A 21,898-nucleotide genomic window follows, 5' to 3' on the forward strand; every position below is an offset into this window, starting at 1 on the left:
CTCTTGTTCTGATCAGGCCAATAAAATTTAAATAGAAGTATTATTTTTGACAGTCATAATCTTAAAAATTTTCTTAAAATTGGTATGCTGGTGTCAGCAAGAAGAATATGCACCATTTTGGAAAACAGTAGCTTACAGCAATCCTATAGTCTTTCCTACACAGGCCAAGCTAGCTAGGAAATAAAATTTTGAAGGAGACAAAGAACTTGTCCACTGAATTAGAGTTCGAAAGCCCTGCAAATCTTCAGACAGTGTAACTAATAGCAAGATCATTTTTAAGAAGATTTCTATATTTTCATGTGTCTAACAGCTGAGCAATTAGGACACTTATATAAAGATACCTACATCAAAAAGTTGCACATAATTTTTAATTAAATCTTCAATTACATTGACTTCTTCACTAGTTTGGCCTTTAGTTTGAAATAAGCATGATGAAAACACCATGGCTAGATTGTGAGGGTTCATATGATTGATTTCAGAACACTTCTGCACCCTGTTGAGGGAAAAATAAACATATTTAGAAGGTTTCATTGTTCCTTTAATTGTCTGAGGCTCCTCTATAGAATATGGAGTGCATTTCAAAAAGAATAATAACATTAAATGCAATGAAAAAAAATCTAATATTATTTCTTCTTTTTTATATTTATTTCTTTATACTCTATCTCACATCTCATTACAGAAATGAAAACTTATACTTTCTATCTGCATCTCAAGTGATATTAAAATTATTTAGCACAGAATAAAAATAGAATAGTTCAGTTGGAAGAGAGCTACAACGATCATCTTGTCCAACTCTCTGACCACTTCAGGGCTGACCACAAGTTAAAGCATGTTTTTAAGGGCACTGTCCAAATGCCTCTTGAACACTGACAGGTACGGGGATTCGACCATGCCTCTAGAAAGCCTGTTCCACTATTTGGCCACCCTCTTGGTAAAGAACTGTTTCCCAATATCAAGTCTGAACCTCCCCAGACACAGCTTTGAACGATTCCCATGCATCCTGTCACTGGATAGCAGGGAGAAGAGATCAGCACCTCCCTCTCCGCCTCCCCTCCTCGGGAAGCTGTAGAGAGCAATGAGGCCACCCCTCAGCCTCCTCTTCTCCAAACTTGACAAGCCCAGAGTCCTCAGCCGCTCCTCACAGGACACGCTTTCCAGCCCTTCCACCAGCTTTGTTGCCCTCCTGTGGATGCAGTTGAGTACCTTAACATCCTTCTTAAATTGTGGGGCCCAGAACTGCACACAGTACTCAAGGTGAGTCCGCACCAACGCTAAATATACAGCTTTGCTATATTATGTTACGTATCCTACAAACTTATGATCTAAGATCAAACAAAATGTGGAAAGAAATTAGATCCTTCTTAGTTTCTTTACTTATGGTAAAGTTTTCATATCAGTTCTGTTGTTTACATAATGTGTCCTCTTTTGGAAGCAAACACTTTAAAGTATTTAGCAGAATTTTGGCTGTTACAGACATGAATTCAAACCACTTTCACAGCAGATGTAACAGCATATTAATATATCTGAACTGGATATGCTTAGAAACATTGTTAAACACAATACTTACTATAATCTTTATCCCAATAATGGCACCAATCAATTTAATAATCATATAAATAGTTTTTAAAGGACATCTGCTATGTACCTGGCTATGCAATATAATTTTTGAACACAATATCCTGTGAAGAAAAGGTTCTAACACATTCTCTACCCACTACAATTTACCAGGAATATAATTTGACTTGTTCAATAGATAATATAATATTAGACCATTACTATTTAACCGTGACACTGCAGAATCATCCAAGTCACACATTTTTTTATAAATTTGCTGCTGCTTATTTGATCTAGGAATAAGCCATGACCTTTGTTGCTTAAACAAGTTTATATTTTGGATATTCTCTGCTGCTACATCAGTCGTAAAAAGAAGCATTGATGAAAAACAGGAAGGGTAGCTAATTCTCAAAGTTATTATGTGCAATACAGGTTGTGGAGAAGGACATTTTCCCTGAAAAAATCTTTTAATTTCAAGAACGGTTTGCAACAACCCTCTGGAAGACTAGCAGACTGGGGTAAAATGAGTTCGTATAAAGAAAATACGTCAAAAATTACCCTACTTGGACACATACACTGGCAGCCCTCTCTCACTGTGAGGCTGTTCCATCCCATTGATATTTATAGATACCTACTGCTAAAGATACAACCAAAGAAAAAACACATTATAAATTAAAGAGAATCAAATATAATTAATCGTCACAACTAGTTAAGCTTTTGATGCTTACTAGTTAATGAAACAAGCGACATTTCATTTACGGTAGAGCTATACTGAGAACACATTACAAGAATTTCTCTGCTACAGTGCATCATTTGCCTTGACCTGTAAAGATGTTCAATTAAAGCAGCCAAAGTTGCCCTATTGACTGGTGGAAGCGTCCGAATAAAAGCTCCATACTTCCTCACACGTTCCTTTTCATTCTGTGTATCTGCCGGAAAATAATAATCATTGAGCATTAATAACAATGCACACCAAAAAGCAACAGCAGTTCTCATTAACTACATTGGTATCATCTAGTCATTTAAAATTACAATTTACTCAATCAACCTCTTCTTCATAAAGGCAATACTGACAATCTACTATTAACAAAGTCTGTTATTGTACACTAGTTCAGGGAAACAACATCAGCAATAAAGAGGGCCAGTTCTATATTCAAGCACCATTTGCTACAGTTTAAGACTAAATCCCATGATAGCAATTGCTTTTCTTCTCAAAGGATATTTAATCTGTAGTTTGTGCATGTACCTGTGTGAGTGAATATGTGTATGCACAAGTGCACATGTACTTCTAAGAGTTCCCAGAGATAAGAATAAAAAAGACAAAAAGGTCTTTTCCTTTTTTATTGGAGAAGCGTCTTAAGGTCCAAAGTAGTTTAATGTTCCAAATATATAAGACTGGTAAGAGGAGAGCAAGGGGAAGGGGTGGTGAATAAGTTGTACAAAGTTACATAGCTGAACAGTGGCAGAGCCAACGACAGGAATTCCAGTCGTGGGAATTACAGTATCTGAGACACAGCCACAGCTCTCTACCTTTAAGTTAAGTCTGCTTCCCTATGCCTCATAGATACTACAGAGCATAGTCTTCCTCAGGGCATGAGCAAAGTTAATGTAAATTTTATTTATTTAGTTTTTTTCTTCTCAGTCCCCTGCTTCTCTCAAGTTTCTGAAAAGAAAAAGCACAGAAGAACTCTTCCATCTTCCAGCTGATTGCTAGCACTCTCCAACTACTGCGCTATGTTTTGGTTTCTTTGGTAAGTGGAAGAAAAAACAACCAACCAACAAAACAGTTTAAAGGTCTTCTACTCTATCTTCCTAAGTGTTTTAGTCTTCCCACATGTACTTTCAGTGTCACTTAACTATAAAAGGACAAGATTCTCTGCTGTAAAGCTGAAGCAGAATTTGAGTCCCATGTACAAATCAGAAAGTTAAATCACTGTAACACCATTATGCACTTTCACAAAAGAGACAACTTAAATCTAAACTGCTACAGATACAACTTTTTCTGATTTCTGATAACATGGTAAGTGAATAAATTCTTAATATTCTTTCATCTAGTTTGTTCAAATCAAGGTTAAAGGTCAAAAACGTGTAATATTCATACTTGAATTTCCCAAACTTCTAGTGGTTCATATGAAAGCAAGCTCCATATGTTTGAATTTAAGCAAAATCAGAGAGGAATATGTTTTTAATATCTTTTTAAAGACAAAACTCGCCACACAGTAAATAGGTCTATATGATTTCAATGCACTAACGCAGAAATTAATGTTCTATCTTAGCTTTTCCTATGCATCTCTTATTGCTACACATCACCTGCAATTTTATAGCACAGTTTTGGAGGGAGTTTGTTTCTTTGCAGTCTGTAAATACTGCAATATAGAAACAAAAAGAAATATAGCTGTTTTGTAAGAACACTATAAAAATCATCACAATTTATGTTATGAGTAACTAATTAATGTATTAGTAATCTCATGGTTCTGGTTTCAACCATACAGAGACACACATCCTCATGTTATAAGTACATCACAAGTTATGGTTTGGGTTGAAGTTACTTAAATTTTCTTTCAAATTAAATTAATATTTCCAAGGAAACAAAAACCAATAACAGTTGTTAACAAGTCTACATTGTTAACATATATAACTTTGTGTGAATGTTTATAAAAGATATTAGAAGAATTTAAGCAGCAAGACACTTATTTAACTATCAGACAAATGACAGCATCAACATTTTGCCATGGTCAAAAGACAGAGTATGCTTTTTTCCCTACTCTAACGTTTGCCTGTTTCTTGAATTCTACCATCAATTCTTCCATAAAATAATAATCATCACTTCTTACCTTGGTTGATCCAACTATGACACAGTGCAATTATTGACCTACTGTTTATAGATACATTGTCAAGGAAACATCACTATTTGTTCTTATTATTCTGGTTCACTCAAAGGCAATAAAATCATCTCTGATTAACATAAGTCTATTGTAGCCAATCTCTAAACATTTTTTTCCTCACTACAATTGTTTTGCCAGTTAAACAATATAGGTTGACACAAGGCAAGTAATTAACAACCCCCTCAAATTTGATACTGAAAATGTACATACAACCTTTCCTGTATTGTTATTGAATACATTACCTAACGCAGAGATCCAGAATGGATAAAGTTCTTTAGTGAGAAGCGCATCATCTATTTGAGAAAGAAAACTTTTTAATACATCAGTCACATCTTCAAGCTGATGTTTTCCTGCTCTTAGTTTAACACTCCTTGCATCTTTTTTGAAGCTTTCCAGCAGTTCAGCCACATTGGAAGAATCGCCATTCTTAAGGTAGATCTGCTTACTACCTAAACCTGCATTACAGAAATACAGGACAGAAAAATAAATAAATGTAAAATCGAGTATTCTTTTAAAAACTCCAAACATTATTATATGAAAAGCATATCTGGCTGTCAAACACATCATATTTCCTACTGAAATCTCTCTGACCTTTTGCACATACTCACTTTGTTAGTAAAAACACTGCCAAGTCTGCTTACACTCAACTAGACCTCTTTGCAAAAATACACATCATAATATTAAGCAAGCCTGGGATCACAATTTCAGGAATATTTTACAGGCAACTCAAATCCCCAAATCTCTTCAGGACTTCCTAAAACAATAGTTTCAAAAGGCACAGTAAAGGAAAGTAGTTTTGATGACTGGTATTGTATTACACATAAAACATAGCTGCTTTCATGAGCAAAACTCCCACTATTTTATTACCCTACCGATCAACTCAACTTAGGACTCAGTAAAGTATTATCGTGTTCATCCAACCTGAAACATTTCACTCTTAAAAGCTGCAAGACTAGTAGAAAGTATTCCTTCTTCCTAATTTTTCTCACATCCAGGAAGATATCAGGCAGCCACTATTCTTGTATTTTACAACTAAAAACACCAAAGCCAACTTAAAAGAAAATTCATAGTCTAAAACACAGTCAAGACTACCTTCAATTACTGCATATGAGAGCAGCCAAAACTTTTTTTTTTTTAAAAAAAACTTGTGGACATTTGCCATAGATGTGCAATCCCATTGTTTCTCTTTGTAGAGGTGTTTCCTGTATTCCCCACATTTCTTGAAAGAGAATTGTATTTTATACAAAACCCTGCTTTTCTTATGTACCTGTCAAATTAAGTACTCTGTCAAAACCTAAGAAGTCATGTCTTATGCTCTTGCAATTCACCTTTCCTGTAATGCCCACAAGCACTACAATTTGATACTGCTTTTGTGTTTTTACTGTCAGGAACAGCTGTGGGACCTGATAGTGTCTGTCATCTGTAGACCACAACTAAAGACAGAACCTTTACCATGATGACACAAAAACATGTATGCATACAAGTAATGCATACAAATAATTCCTTCAGCTTTCAAATGAGTATTTTAACATCCAGTAATGCTGATCCTGAAAAAAACATGTTTTTCAATAAAGATCTATTTATTATTTATTTAAAAGACATCAGGAAATTAAATTTTAATTAAATTTTAATTTAGAACACACACGAGCAATTGTTCTGAGCGGCGGACATAATTACCCTGCTTTAACAACATTTCAGTGCATGAAACAGTGTAAACTATACTTCAAATAATTCCTATAGCTAATGATTAAAAACTAATCTAGCAAAACCATTTTTTTTCTCGGTTTTAGGCAATTGTTGTAACCCAGACACAACTATTTACCATAATGCAGTGTTGCCATATTAAAAAGTTATTTAGTTAAACTTCAATCACCGAAATATAAATTAGGCTTTCTCGTACTGACAGAGGTTACAGACACATTTATCCTGAAGACAGATTTGTACAGGGTTGATAGGTGTTTAACATTTCACAAGAAAACTGATGAATTTGCAGTAGTAAAAAGGACACAGACATCATCTGCATATGATCTAATGCTATGGAAAGTTATGCTGGCAAAATTTACTTAAACAAATAGTAACTGACTATATGTCCTTCGGCTGTTATGCTGAAAAAACAGCAGCCTTAAAACTGAACTTGGCTCCACAGTTAATACCAGTTTCCCAGAAGATATGCTGACCAGTCCAGTCCATAACCTTTCCTGGTTCACATAGTTTATTTTCAAGGCTGAGATGTTCTGCACTCAGGCACTGGACCCCAGGGCTGAGGTACATCAGGCAAACAAGTCAATTTTTAAAATAGGAAGGTGTCTATAAAGGGCATCTACCAAGTTGTATTTCCCCAAACTGCACATTCTCAGATGTGTGGCAGTGTACTTCACCATCACCTCAAAGAGTGTCGAGGCTAACAAGGGGTATGGTTTTACTTTAGGTAATACATAAACTCATTCAATAATATCGGGCGGGGGGGGGCGGGGCTTAGGTATGATACAAATGATCTTAGGTTGAATAAAATCCACTATACTTACCATACTGTGTAACAAATGCTATACAGCTGTTCACTATAATAGGAACATCATTTTTGCTGAGCTGCTGATCTTGCAATGCATTACCATCTGTACCTGCTGCTTTTTCAATTGCAGTATACCAGACCATGAAATCCAGCTTCGTATGGCCATGGATGTATAGCGTTCTGAAAAGTATAAAAATATTTTGAATGCAGAGAAGAACTAGAAAACTGACGTTATTGTACCACAGCAACATAGCAGGTGTCCGGAAAAAACAAGAAATACTTGGAATAAGACATCAAGGCACCTTCCACCACATAAAGCTGTGGTGGTGGCCTATTGTTACAGCATCTTTTTTTTTTTTTTTTTTTTCCCCAACTACATTGTACTAGCAGTGTCACAATCAATGGAAGAAAGTTCACAAAACACTGTCACAGGCCTTTGAAAGGACCTGACCAACATTTTAATTACTCCTCTTCAGTCTTGCTCCTATACTGTGCATTCATAAGTCCAAGTCACAGTTAAGCAGGAAAGAGATATTTAGAGACATCTTTCAATACTAGAAAAGGCTTTCCTTCTTTTCTATTCCCCACCCCTCCACACTTCTGTAGAGGAGCTGACACATATTGAACTTCCCTCCTTCACATGTATCAAAATGATCACCCTCAGGAAATCACAGAGCTAAGGAACACGTACGAAAAAACTAAGAGTTGAGGTACAGTAAGTTAATGCAACTCTTTAATTACCTGTTGATCTCAAAGCATGGCCCTGTTCTGATTTTGTTATTTAAACATGCTACAATAATCTCCTCTGCTTACCCTTGACAGGCTAGCTTCTAAGAGACCATTCCAAAAATGGACAAGTTTAAGGGTGTATGTCCACCCATATGCACGTATGTAATAAACAACTGGTTTAAGTGTTAAAATAGCAAGCAAACTTTTCTACATACATACTCTTCGTCTCCCACTAAAGAAAGGTAAGGGATTCATTTTCTTTAATGACAATTTATTTGCTAATTAGGAAAAGTTAAAATGTTCTACTGAACTTCTATGAAAATACTTTCATCAAAATATAAACAAACATTCATTCTGATTATTTTATTTAGGAAAAAAAAAACCCAAAGCATTTTATATAATGACGGAATATTTAATTTCAGGTTTTTTTATTAGTATCTTTCAATTTTGCTTTTATAAACGTTTCCATTCGAACATTCCTATTTCGATAGGAAGTGAGGATGCAGTCAATGCACACACAGAGACTCAGGATCTGAAGTATTCTCAGGATCCACCATACAGACTTAGCCATTCAGCAGAATAGGAGACACTAAAATATTTCATCTTACTGAAGCCCCTTCTTAGGAAGTCTCTACTTCATGACTTTTAAAGTCTTATTAACCACCACACATGCCTGGCTAGTAGAAACACTCAGCCTCTCTCTTCCATTAAGAAAAAAAGAAAAACTAGTATTGCATAAAGCTCTCAAATTTTTACAGCAAAATGCATGTGCCTAATTTAATAGCTTCAAACTTTTTCTGAAGACCTATCAGAACAGATACCTTACATGGGTGGTTCTCAACATGGCTTCCAAACAACACATCACCCTGACATCTTCCGGTATTGCTGTAGCCATATATAAGAGGAAATGAAAAAGTTTGAACTGAGTGGAAAAGAGCTTCACAGTGCATGTTATACTCTTCTTTTAGTACTATTATTCACAGATCAGCAGAGGTTAGGACTATGATTTATAAAAAAATTTATGTTGCTTCCCAACACAAGAGTTGCACACATATATGCATAGTACTGTCTTTTGACTGTCCCTGCAGAACAGCAGGATTCACATTACGGTATTATGCAAAAGGATAAATGGCAGTTTCCACAGAATATTTTTTTGTTATCTAAAGAATCATGATATGTTCAGGAAGCAGCATACTGTAAAGTGAAAATATTGTTACTTCTAAACAAGAAAAGGGCAACTCTGCTGTATACCAATGAATGGGTAGCAGAGGAGGAGAGAGGAAACATAGTAGTGTATTGAACTTCAAAGGTAATTTAAACTTATCTGTATTTTTTCACAGAGATATGAAAGTGTAAATCATTAGATTACTTTAGTAAGTGTACCGATGTCCCATGTACCACAAAACCGAGCAACTTAATGTCACGAATATTTCCAAGCTTATAGAAGTAATCATGTTTGAAAGAATTTTTACTGCAATGTTTACAAAGATCTACCTGTCATGAAAACTAACAACTACTTTGCAGACTCTGAACCGAAATGCATTCCTACAATATAAAATCAGTGCCTTCTACAGTATGTTTAAATATGGGCTACTTCTTGCAGTTCAAAAAATTGATAAAGAGCACACACTTCATAACAAATATTTAGCAATAGTGACTACATGGTGAATAATGGCAGTTTTTGCTCTGTTCAGTGTGAAGTACATACAGCCCATACCCAAGAAATTAATAATTTATAATAATTTAAGTACTCAAACAAACAAGAAAGCCCACCAAGGTAGACTTCTGCCTTAGTGAATTGAGACAATTGAATTGGCACAAATGACTGCAGCAGTCTAAGATCACCTAGTCTCAACATCAAGGAAGCTACTGTTAGCTTTTCAACTTTGTCGTGGGCTACCATCACATCCTTCTGCGCCAGTAGTGAGACAAACAACATACGTGAGCATGGTGCAAAGGCTTATCTTTAATCTGTCTTGCAAAGTCCACGAGCTTTAGTTATGTCTGTCTGCTTTGTTGCACAACTCTGCATTGGGAACACAGTGACAATCAGTGTTTCTGGGTAAAGGTTGTGGGAAGGATGGGTGAGAAAGACCGCAGCACAACTCAGTGCCCTTCAGCAATTTTCAAGTGATTCGAATAATCTACATGTCTGAAAACAGAGGTACTAAGAAGGTATGCATTGCTATGAAATTATACAGGAATTTGATTAAATTGCAACTAAAGCATGGAAATTCCACTAATAATTGCAGATATATAACAAATATATATAGGTGTGTATATATATATATATATATAAATATATCTTCTATATATCCTTTCAAAAATATAGATAGATAGATAGATAGATAGATAGATATCCTTTCTTCAAAGGATATTAAGGGTCTTACATCCAGCACATCATACTGGAAGCACAAGTCCTTTCACTCGAGTGTTATGTTCACATTATTTCTGGATTCTAGAATTTTGTGCTCATAACTGCATTTTACAAGAAATCTTACTGCTATCATCAAGGGTTAAGAAGAAAGCATTGTAATTAATGAACCATCAACATAAAGAAATTGTGCCAGTATGTAGGGAAGGTTTATTAGCTATAATAAGAAAGAGCTAACTACAAGAGAAACGTAACTGGGGTGAAAAAAAAAAAGGCACCATCTGGATTACCTCATGGTCTGAAAACATTCACTGACACCTAAGAAAGAGCTTAAATGATGACAGAAAAAAAAAAATAAGAAACATTTGAAACTCAATTGTCTGCACAACTTTTTCTTTAAAGTATGGCATTAGAGATTTTGCATTACTTTTATACATAGAAGATATATTTTAAAATTACTGTATACAGCTATTTTCAGACACCTTTCCTCTCTTCAGTGTACAGATCCCTCTGTTGAACTATACAGGAGGAGCTTCTTCACCTATCTACTACGCAACTTCTGTTTGGATGGCAACAAGACATCGAGTATCACCAGTCACTTTGGGAATTTTACAAATAGATAGGAGAGATCAAGGGAAAAAAATCCCAAACTGAATATGGAGCTAACCAGAGGACATTTTTGTGTGACAGAGGGAAGTTTCAAACAGAGAGATCTGGAAAATGGTTTGCCACTTCTAGCAAGAAGTCAAGAAGCATTTTAACTATGAAAGCGGGACATAAGAGGAGGCAAATGACCATCGGATTATGGTATAAGAAAACAGTGTAGTGAGAAGTCAGGATTTCCAGCTCGGTTGGAGATGGTTCTAACAGGTTGGACAATATGTTCCAACAGAGATCAGAATACAATAAAATTTCAATAGGTGCTACAAAAGGGAGCGTGTTCCTCCTTAATTTACTTTAGCAAGGATACCCAAAGACAAACATGAAATATCTTTGAGATCCGGGGGGGGGGGGGGGGGGGGATTTAGAATTAGAAAAGGTCTAGGATTATTGTGAAAATTTAGGAAGTACACTGAGCTTCAAAAACAACAACAGGTTTGGTTTTGTGTTTTTTTGTTTTGTTTTGTTTTGTTTTATAAATCAGAAAATACTCAAGGTATTTTCATCATTTCTTCTAATAAAATTTAGCAAGATGTTGTAAGACATCAACCACATTTATTTCTTTATGCAAAAAAAGGGTGGGGTTTTGTTTGGTTTGGTTTTTTTGGTTTGTTTCAGTCCTGTCCCCCCCACCCCCCTAAACTTTTTTCAATTCTGGAAAAATCTTACTTATTTTGTTTCATTCTTGATATACTTGGTTTTTGTGATTTTATCATTCATCCTGCATTTAAGTGACTAACAAATTAATGTGAAAGTTGTTAATAGATCAGTAATATAGGGTCTCTTCCAAGTGATCAATCTATGCCAAACTTGGCATTAGACAAGCACTGCTGTAAAATAACAGACAAAATAGGAAAACCTAGAAACTATGATATATCATTTAGTTGATGCTGATGACTTCTGAAAGGTATGTATTAATTTATCTAGGGTTTGGAAAGGCAGAAGGAGGATTGCTGGTTTTGTTTCCATTTACAATAATTGAGTCTAAAGATAAAGGTGATTTTATATTTAATCCTTTTCCCCACATACACATTAAATTTATCACTGCAAGATGCAATATCATGCAACTGTGCTGAACACCTGGATACTTTTGGAGTAATATTCTAAGCAAGAATCACTATGCCAAAGCTTATATACCCATATGGCTTTTAATGGTTAAGATAATGTGAACATTATGCAATTAAATGCTTTATGGCAGACTTCGGTGAAGAAAAATTAAAGATATTCATTGCTGCCATAAATCAGCCTGCGCCCCTGTTGAAATTATTCTGAAATCGTTCAGAATTTCCATTAAACTACTAAAGCAGTTCAGGGAAAACCTACCCTCACTTGCCAGAAATATTATAATGAAAGAAATAACAAAAGCTAACTTGGAGCTAGGAGCTTTGCTCAGCACTGATATCTATGAAATTAGATGCACAGTTTGTATTCAAGTATTGGACTGCACCTTGAATAGGATACCTCTGTTTCCCTGGTTGGTCTATGCAGCTTACTTAATGCTGAGCCTTACAACATGCTTCTTCGAAAAAACAAACACACAAACAAACAAAAAACTAAACACAGGAAAAAGTGTTTGTTTCTGATCTGCATCACCTTACTGAACTCTGGAACTTAAAAATTATCTTAGGAAGAGTTAAAATTCAGAACACACAAGTTACAATGAGTCTCTCCAACAAGTTTCTCCAACTCTGAACAGATGTCAAAGGTATCTGTGGCATTTTTCTTGTTTCCCCAACAAAGAGAAAAACAATATTTCTTTATTAACCTATTATTGGCTGTTCAGAAGACTGTGTAAACACTACACCAGTTCTTACACAGACATTTGCCCAATAATCTACCACTGAAATAAAAAAAACCCAACCTATTACAAAATAAGAATTATTTTCAATAATTTTACTGTCATCTTTAGATTTGTACCCACATATGAGGCAGAAATACCCTCTCTCACTTCAAGTTTCAACCTCCCATATCACTATATTTGACAGAGTCATCTCAGCAGAATATTACCTACTTGGAAGCAGACATGGATCATGTTTGCTTCACAACTATGTTTTTTTTCTACCTAGTATGTTGCTAACTGAGATCAGACATTACAGTAAGACTAACCAGGGGATTCATACATACCCTCTCAATCCTGACCTACACAGATTGAGACGCAGAATTCTGGGACATGAGAGTGATAAAAAATTGAGAAGTAAGTGGTATATACTCCAAAGAGATGCTCTTTCTTTACAGGGGAAAAGTAGTCACGTCCTTTTGAAGAAACTGTTATTGGTAGACTGATCTAACTGGGAATAATTTTCTCAGTGGGAAAACTGCTTTTAATTAAGCAGTACTTGTTAGCATTTCCTGACACACACATAAAACGTAATTAATACACAAAGACTTTCCCTCCTTTAAAAAGTCTGCATATTTACTCTCTCTCTAGCAACTGCAGGTGAAAAAGCTCCATGACTGATCAGCAAGAATTTGAAGACATCAGTATAAAAGCAGATCAAAGCTTTTTTCAGATGGGAACCTTACCTTCCTTTTTCAACGAGCAGCAGGACGTCTATTTTCTCTCCATTTTGCATCACACTACTGATTGCTGAAAACAAAACACATACACATTCATATGATCTACACAGACACATATATATATAGACAAACACATACATGCACATACAGACATGTTTTTTCAAAGTGATCTTCAGTGACAAAAGGAGCATGGAATTCTTAAACATTTCAAAGAATGCTGCTGATAATGGAAACAAAACTCCACAAAATACCACAATATACTCACATTTACAAGAAAAATTAATACAGAAAATTATAAAGAGTGGTTAAACAGGTACTTTTTAGTATGAAAACATACTACAGTGTTTATTGTATTAATTTAAACTTGCAAACATAAGTTTCAGAAGACATAATGATTCAGAAGTAAGCTGGATTTTTTAATCTATTAATTTCCTTGCACTCTAATGGCTGCAGATATTTACAATAATATAATGTGAGTTATATGTTATACTGTGAAGATCACCGCCACCCTGCTTTATGTTGCCTTATGCTATTCCTGCTGGAAAAAAAGCACTCTGCAAAACACCTACGTTATACATATTACAGAAAATATATCTGGATAGTTTCCAGTAACAGTGCTTATAAAACTATACTGTGCAGTATACTAAAAATGGTAAATTAAATGTAAACTGTTTACTAATTCAAAATTCTGAAAAGTTAATTCTTTCAAAGTTTAGGTCTTATATATAATCCACATCTTATCTCAACTAATTCCCAGAGACGGTAAAGTCCTGAATATCAATGAAGCTCCACAAACTTATTTGGAGGCATTTTGTATCATGGTTTTGTATCACACATAGACCTGGCCTCATTTACATTTACTGCGTCAAATATCAAGAAGGTAAGTGACTTCCACTGATGATTCATTACTTGGCCAGTTTCAGTTATACAGTTCAGTCTTAATAGCGGAGCAGATTTATTTTGAGGAAAGCAGAAATCAAAGAAAAGATAAGGGTATGAATATATAATATTTCCAAGAAATACAACTCTGTTATACAACTAATATTTAAAAATCAAAACCCAAGCAAAACCAATTTTCAACCGAAAGCTAAACGTGTGTTTCATTTCTATACTTGAGATATGTACAGGATTTTGGATGCTCATATGATCAGGGTAGGAGCAATTACAGTTGCATTATCAAAACTAATATAGAAACAGTTCTCCTACTGCCTAACCTTTTAATTCTGAATCAAGATCAAAAAGTATTCACAAATTAAGAGACAGCTAGAGGCATAAAAATAGTCCTGATTAAAAACCACCTTCACGGTGTTATTCACAGCAAATATAAGGTGGCAGTAAATAAACAGGAGAAAGCCCAATGGCATTTAGGCAAGTTCCTGCGAAACAGACCATAATCTGACAGCATTTACAAAGAGGATCATCAATAAAAAGCTAAATTATCTTCTCTATGTTACTTTAATATAAAATCTCAAATTATTTTTACTTTCCTACATAACATATTGCCTTGTTCAATATAAAAACAAGTAGGGCAGATATGCTTAAAGAGGATTCAGAGCATAATTACAGACAATGATATAAAATTGGTCATAGAAGACCATTTGTACAAATATTCTTATCTTTCCACGTCATGGTATTGAGCAAAGAATATTTTTAGCATCAGAAAAAAGAAAAGTCTATTAGTCTGTGAAATAGTTTTTCAAGAGAATTATAATTTTTACAGTACATTTGAGTATTTTAAAACTAGGCCTGTCAATTATCGCAAGAACACGTTCTGCAGTGAGTATTTCTGCCCTGTCAAAAATATGAGACAATAATCCCAAAAGGTCATATATTATTATTCAATTCTGTACTCCTGTAAGAAAGATACTGCTGCAACTGCAACAAAAATTGTCTTCATTCATTATGAAGCTGTAAAAAATCTCTCTAGCGTGTGCCACTAAGCAGGGAAAAAAATCCAAGATAGAACTTTACTAACTCTGTATTTAGATGAGAGTTGGGAGAGCATTTGGCTCTTGCAAAGGAATAGTTACTAAGCTCCCTAATGTTTATGACTTTAAAATGTAACAGAAATGTCCTTAACAGTGAATTAATTCTGTAGAGTATTTCCTGAATTCTAGATGTTAAGCAAAATTCTTACTTAGTTCTTGCAACCTCCTTAGATATATGGAATCTTCTTCAGCATTCTCCATTTCAAGAGAAAAATAAAGGCTCGACTTCTCTATAGCAAACCAGCCTTTTCTCCACTGATCCAGGTTATGGCAATCTTTGTAGTACAGCTGGCCAATCAGGTCACAGTCTCTCTCTAATAAGCATTCAGCCACAGGGGAAACAAAATGCTACCAAAGAAAATGGGGTGAGTAAGATGAAGGAAAAAAAACCCTCTTCCCCTATGAAAAAAACAAATCAAGATATTGCAAATCTATAAGACTCAAGGTTGAAAGCCTCAGTAAAAAAATAAGACTTTCAGATTTATCATTCATAAACCCATATATACACTAAATTTAAATTATAAAATAAAGTATAACATTTTTTTCCATTCATACTTTACAATTCAAACATTTTTGCTTTTTAAACTACAATTGATTTAACTAGTAATGTGACTATTAGTATTTGGTACTGTATAAAATACAGTTCAGCAAATAAAACAATACGACTGCAACCATAAACAACTTAGCTGAAATAAATTCATATAGTATATGTATAAAGCATACTAGAGCACCTTTAATATATCCTTAAGGTTGGCATTAAAATGTTGCTTCAATTCCTTTTCCATTTTATTTTATTATCTTGTTTCAAACATTAAATCACAGAAGTTATTTCTTCCTGCTGCACAGGAAACCTTTACACACGAGATAGATCAGTATTCATCAAGAATGGCTTCTCAGAGGATTTTAAGCTAACAATGACACTTTATTCTTTGTGCAAAGGCTCCTGGCCTAACTGGAAAAGATAATTATCAGTATTACCTTAGCTATTGCCGAAGTCCATTTTCTTTGTGAATATGCAGTTTCAGCTCCAAATAGAAAAACACGTTCTGACATTAAGTAGATTTCAAAGGTAAAGATGTCCCTAAAGCAAGCAAGAGGAAAAAGGCAGCTGTATTTAATCTTCATAACAGTAGCCACACAAGAGCCCCATTTATGTCTCTGCTTTTTCATTATTTCATACCTATGGAATGGAATCCATTTGCATTTCTCCTCCAATCTTACAAGTAGAACCCAGGTAATAACAGAGTATTTTATAACAAGACATGATCAAAGTGCTGTTGAGGTCAATAATACGTGTTTAGAGGCTATTGCATAATACTTTTTTCAGTAATTCTGAAACGTATAAAAGTGTTTACATATAGTCATTAAAATTCACAGGGAATTTTTTGCTTTTGCAAGTTCATGTGATTTCAGCAAGTATATTTTTGTGATTCATTCAAAGCATTTTGTTTAGGTTTAATATAAGCAGACCAACTCATTGAATGGGAAGTTGTAAAGAAGTTACCACAGAATCATAGAAATGTTGGTTCAAAGGGACTTCTATATGCCATTTGGTCTAATCTCCTGCTCAAAGCGGGACTATCACTAACCATAGATCGGAAAAGCAATGAAAAGCATTGAAAACCTTCGAGGATGGAGACTACTATTTCTCTCAGCAACCTGTTCCTGTTCTCCACCACCCTTCTAATGAAGAGGCTTTTCCTGTCATCCAGCCTGAACCTTCTAGGGTGAAATGCGTGGTCACTGCCACTCCTTGTATCACCTGCCACCACCAAGAAGAGTTTGGTTCTGTTGTGTTTATGACTACCTTTTGAAGTTGCTGTAGCTCAAGAAGTTCTTAAAAGCTTTTTTTTGAGGAGTTTCTTGGTATTTTTCTTTTTAAAGGGTATATCATTATTTAAATACATGGAGCCTGTTTTTCCATTTTTAACTGACAAATAATAAGGATATTTATTTAAAAGAAGAAAAAGCAAACCAGCTGAAATCAGGGTGGAATTTGGAAAGCAAATACCCTGCTGAACTTAGGGTCAGTCTTTAACTTACAAATTGTGGTTCATCAATTTATAGTATGATTTTGTCTGCGACCTCTCCCTAGAATCCAAATAGATGGAGCATGCTTTTTCCTTTCATTGCTGGAGTTGAGATTTGTCTAAATCTGGAGAACTGAACATGAATCAGTTCTCACATTTTCAATAAACAATTTGAAAATTATATGTAAATACTTGATTCTGACTAATAGAATAGACATTTTAAGGACTGATTGTTTCACTACATGAAATATCAAATTTAGGGAAGTTTCTCATAAAACTACCCAATTGCAGGTAAAGCACAGCAGGAGGTTAGTCATTCCCTAAAAGTGAAGTGTTTAGCCAACATGTTTTTAATTTAGGTATTATCCTGAAGTGGAACCATTTGGAGATGTAGCAAACAATAGGTTAGATTCGATGACAGAAGAAGAAAGTGATATTTTTCTTTTTTCTGGATACAACAAAGCTATGCTACTGCAGAATAGTGAAGGCCATCTCCACTGTATTTTATAGCACACTGAGGCATCACCATGTTTCAGGATTTCTCCCCTCTGCACAGCCTTTATCTCTGTAGTAACTAAAGTCCTTTCTTCCCATTATCTTTTCCAGAAGCTTACTGAATAGTTTTCTTTGCAGACACTTTTGCTTTGTAACTACAAGCATTACAGGATTATACCGTAGAATGATCTTGTTATTTTACATACACACACAAACATAAAGAAATTTGAAAGGAAGTGTCATGGAGTTTGTTAGTCAGATCCAAAGTATAGTTTAAACAAAAATGTTGCCCTGAAGAAAATCAAGTATCACTGGGATGCAACTCAGTTTTAGGTGAATCTCCACATGATGGTTTTAATGTACAAATGGGATGTGAGAGAGTTATAAAAGAAAAACAAGACCAAAAAAAAAGTTGTTATCCTCAAACTAACACAATGTTCAACAGTTATGCTGTTGTGCTCAACCGCAAAACAAAGAATGGGTTTCAAAGACTGATAGATCTGTGACCAAAACCAAAAGCATTCTGGGGAACTCTAATCTGCTGCATTATTATCAGGAAGAAACAAAGCAAGAGTTTTGGCTTGAAGCAGAGGTCAATCCCAGAAAGCAAAATGAGTATTAATTGTTCAATTTATCATCATGTAACCTTTTAAGCACTGAGAATATGCATTACAGTTTTAATAAGAAACAGATGTATCTAATTTATGCTGCCCTTTTAAATTACCCTAATATTTTCATTACATCACTATTAAAAAAAAAAAAAAATCCCCAAATACCACTTATTTCTTGAAGTCAACATAAAACAATTCAACTTTTTTCCTAAATTGTATGTTCCAAATTCAGGAACAAATGAACCACTCTGAAAACCCAGAACAAAATCATTGACATACCTGAGTTTGTTTACTGAAATATTAATTTGGGAACCTACCCTCTATTTAAAAAGTAGTCTGACTTGTGCACTACAAGACAGATAACTTCACTGATGTCAATCATACCATTAGGAGTGGTAGTTTTATCATTTTCATAGTAGCTCAGAAAGCCACTTTCCAAAGTGCACCATCTTTTGTTGTAATCTGTGATTAAAGAAATAATAGAAAAGTCAGTTTGCATAATAATAAAAATTACCTCTTCCTATAGAAGTGATGAAATCTCAGTCTCATTGACTTCAGTGAGCCAGGAATTCAATGTCTGTGTTGATACTACTTAACCGACAGAAACTCTAGCACATGGCAATTTAAGAAAAGAATATTTCAAATATAAACACACTTATTTTTACTTTTTGAGTATACTAAATTGCCTCATAAGTTAACTTTACCATTGTACAGGGTTTTACTTCACTTGCTTTGAAACTTGATGGGGGAAGAGCTAGTACACAATGCCATGTTACATGCATGTTTAGAAGAATAGAGTTAAGGAAGGAAAAAGAAAACATGCTACAAAGTTAGAAACACTGAAAGCTACAAGAACAATATATTCTGACAACAGCTGACAGCAAAACGAGTGAGTGAATCATAGTACGCAGTAGCAAAAAAGGGCTACTCTTTCTTTCAGGTTACTGGAACTAGAGGCCAGAGCCAAGCCAATCTGTCTTCCATTGTTTGGTAACGCTTGGGTGTCCACTCACTGTCACAAGATCAAGGAAAACAATTTAAGCCTTTCAAATAGTCTAGAAAAAACAGTGTTATACATGCCAGAACTTGTATCCATTGCAGACTACTAGAAAACACAAGGAAAACACTATCAGAAGTTGTGTTAACATGATTAATTTTTTTTTTTTTAAATATGCTACCAAAATAGTAGAGGATGACAAACTGAAGCATAGAAAAACTAATAGAACAACCCTTTCTAGGTACATCCGTGGTTGAGCTCAATTCTCTCCTACTGCAGACCCAAGTGTCAGATAGTAATGAAATTGTACAGAATTTATTCCTGTATACTGGGGGAGATAAATGGATACATCATAGACAGGCAGTAGCTATAGCCATTTCAGGATGGCATGTTCACATTAGAATGAATTGGATATCTCTCTTACTGCTATTCACATAGATACCTGGCAAGGGTAAACTAATTTAGCAACACTGTAGTTTACAGAATGCTAACATGTGTAGGGTACTTTCAACGTGTAACAATTTACAGTTGCTGAGCATGGTTAAATTACTTAGTTAAGAACTCTATCTTCAAATAACTTTGAATTAGGTATACTGGAGTATCTAATAATTGCCATCTATACTTTAAAAAAAAAAAAAAAAGAAAAACAAGGTGGAAGAAAAAACCTGCAAAGCAACTTAAAGGAATTATTTGGCATATTTAATTAAAATCAAATTTCTACACCCTCTTATGAACCTAAAATATGAATACAGCACATGACATGCCATATTAATGACTATTTGCTACTCAAAATATTCATAGATTCATTCTAGCTTACATCTAGTTCTTAGACTATAACTTGAGGTGCATCTATTCCCACCACTGCAGACAAGCAGGTCCTAAGAGAAAATACTCGGTTTACTTCTACAGTCTTAAAATTCCTATTCAGCTGCAAATATTCTGGTAAAGTATTTGTGAGAATTTGGTAAAACAGCTCTGAAAAAAAAACCACAAAAATCAAACAAAAAACCAAACTACAGTTGTAGTTAGCCAATACTTACTTATTATGTCATCTGATATTTCATCCAATCAATTTTTCTGTTATTTGGTATATGATTTATACATGTTTTCCAAATATCTTGGTACTATTTTATTAGTATTTATTTGTATCATGCTACTTGCCATCTAGTTCTATCTATATTCTGTCTAAATACACATTTTAAATACTAAAATAAACATAAGATAAAGGGTTTGAAAACGTATAGGTTTACAGGAGTTGAGCATCAAACTTGGAGGTTTTGACAGTTTAGGATTTTTTTTTGTCTCCCGGCTTTCCCCTTCCCATCCCCCAAAGCCTATTCTACAAAATAACTCACTGCTTCAATATTCATTAAAATGTTAAAACTCTCAAGAACGATTTTGGTATGTCAAGGCTTTTAACAGGGCTCCATAAAACCTTTTACACTAAAAACAGAAGCAAAAAATCAAACCTGAGCCACTAAACCTCTAACCTTTACTTTTTGATCCATTGCATCAGAATAGCACCAATGTTTGAGGTCTCTTCCTGCTGATCATCAACAGCTGTTAATTAACAACAACTTTCCTTAAAAGTTATGCACCCCTGCTGAAACCACTGATGCTGCTATACTGAAAACTACACACAAAGTTAGCTTACTCTCTCCTGCACTATCCGAAACCCACATAATGAAAAACTGGACTGTATTTCCAGGTGTTCCATCTGGTTGTTATAAAACCTGGATTCAATTCACATCACTGAATGATTTCTTGAGTATCCTTTTACCATTAGGGTTCAGCCCACAAAGGGGTAACAGTTTTGGACAACAAACACGGTGCGCTTAAATTTTCAGCCCTTGGCACTAAAGGCAAGGCTGAAAACTGCCTCAGAGATTCGTAACACTGAGGAAGAACTTCACACTAGTTTAATGATTAGGCAGCTTAACAGGATTCTGGCTTGCAGCCCTTCCACAAGCATCATTAAAAAAAAATAAAAATCAGTAGACCAAAAGCCAATGTGCTTTAGGACAGGGGCCAAAATTTAGACAAGTGCTGTAATCCTCAGTTAGAGAATGGTTCTCCCTCTTCGGCCTAGTGAGAACTCAGTTCGCAGCAAGTCAGAACTGCTTCAACAGGAGAGCTTATTTCTTTTCTCTAGAACTGAACAGCTAGGTCACTTTTTTGGGTAATGGGACCTTCTTATTTGAATCTTTACAAGCAGAGGAGGGAACTGAAACTGTATCTCCCACACATTAGTACTCTAACCATCAAATGATTTTCTAAAGACAGTAAGAAGGAAAAAAACATATTACCACCTATTCCCAACAATGTGCGATATGCGTATCCCATGTTACTTCATGTAAATGAGATTTTACAAAGGTAGAAACAGTTCTTGATGTAGGGGAAAAAAAATCAATACAGAAGGGAAAACAAAACATTTTGTGTTTCAAATAGCAAAAAAACCCCCTTTTGTCATAATACTTCTTACACATGGCTGAGATATATTAGAGCCCTCAGGCAAGAGTAGTTTCTAATTCAAAATTGAAGGATGTTTT

The 21,898-nt window shown here is 34.8% G+C and overlaps 1 protein-coding gene across 3 annotated transcripts in view; it reads right to left on the minus strand.

Moving 5' to 3' along the window:
• ARAP2 (ArfGAP with RhoGAP domain, ankyrin repeat and PH domain 2) overlaps positions 1-21,898 on the minus strand; it is a 127,677-nt gene that overhangs the window by 38,529 nt on the left and 67,250 nt on the right. For all 3 annotated transcript variants that reach the window (XM_087737378.1, XM_087737376.1, XM_087737379.1), the window contains 8 exons: positions 18,670-18,814; positions 16,195-16,297; positions 15,366-15,564; positions 13,235-13,298; positions 6,965-7,128; positions 4,682-4,894; positions 2,378-2,483; positions 346-493 (listed from right to left, as the gene is read on the minus strand). In XM_087737378.1, coding sequence (XP_087593504.1) covers positions 346-493; positions 2,378-2,483; positions 4,682-4,894; positions 6,965-7,128; positions 13,235-13,298; positions 15,366-15,564; positions 16,195-16,297; positions 18,670-18,814 — 1,142 coding nt within the window. The remainder of the gene's footprint in view (positions 1-345; positions 494-2,377; positions 2,484-4,681; positions 4,895-6,964; positions 7,129-13,234; positions 13,299-15,365; positions 15,565-16,194; positions 16,298-18,669; positions 18,815-21,898) is intronic.

The sequence above is a fragment of the Nipponia nippon genome, unplaced genomic scaffold, assembly GCF_047370975.1.
Source record: "Nipponia nippon isolate SJK-2023a ecotype South Korea unplaced genomic scaffold, ASM4737097v1 scaffold_6, whole genome shotgun sequence".
Taxonomy (NCBI): Eukaryota; Metazoa; Chordata; class Aves; order Pelecaniformes; family Threskiornithidae; genus Nipponia; species Nipponia nippon.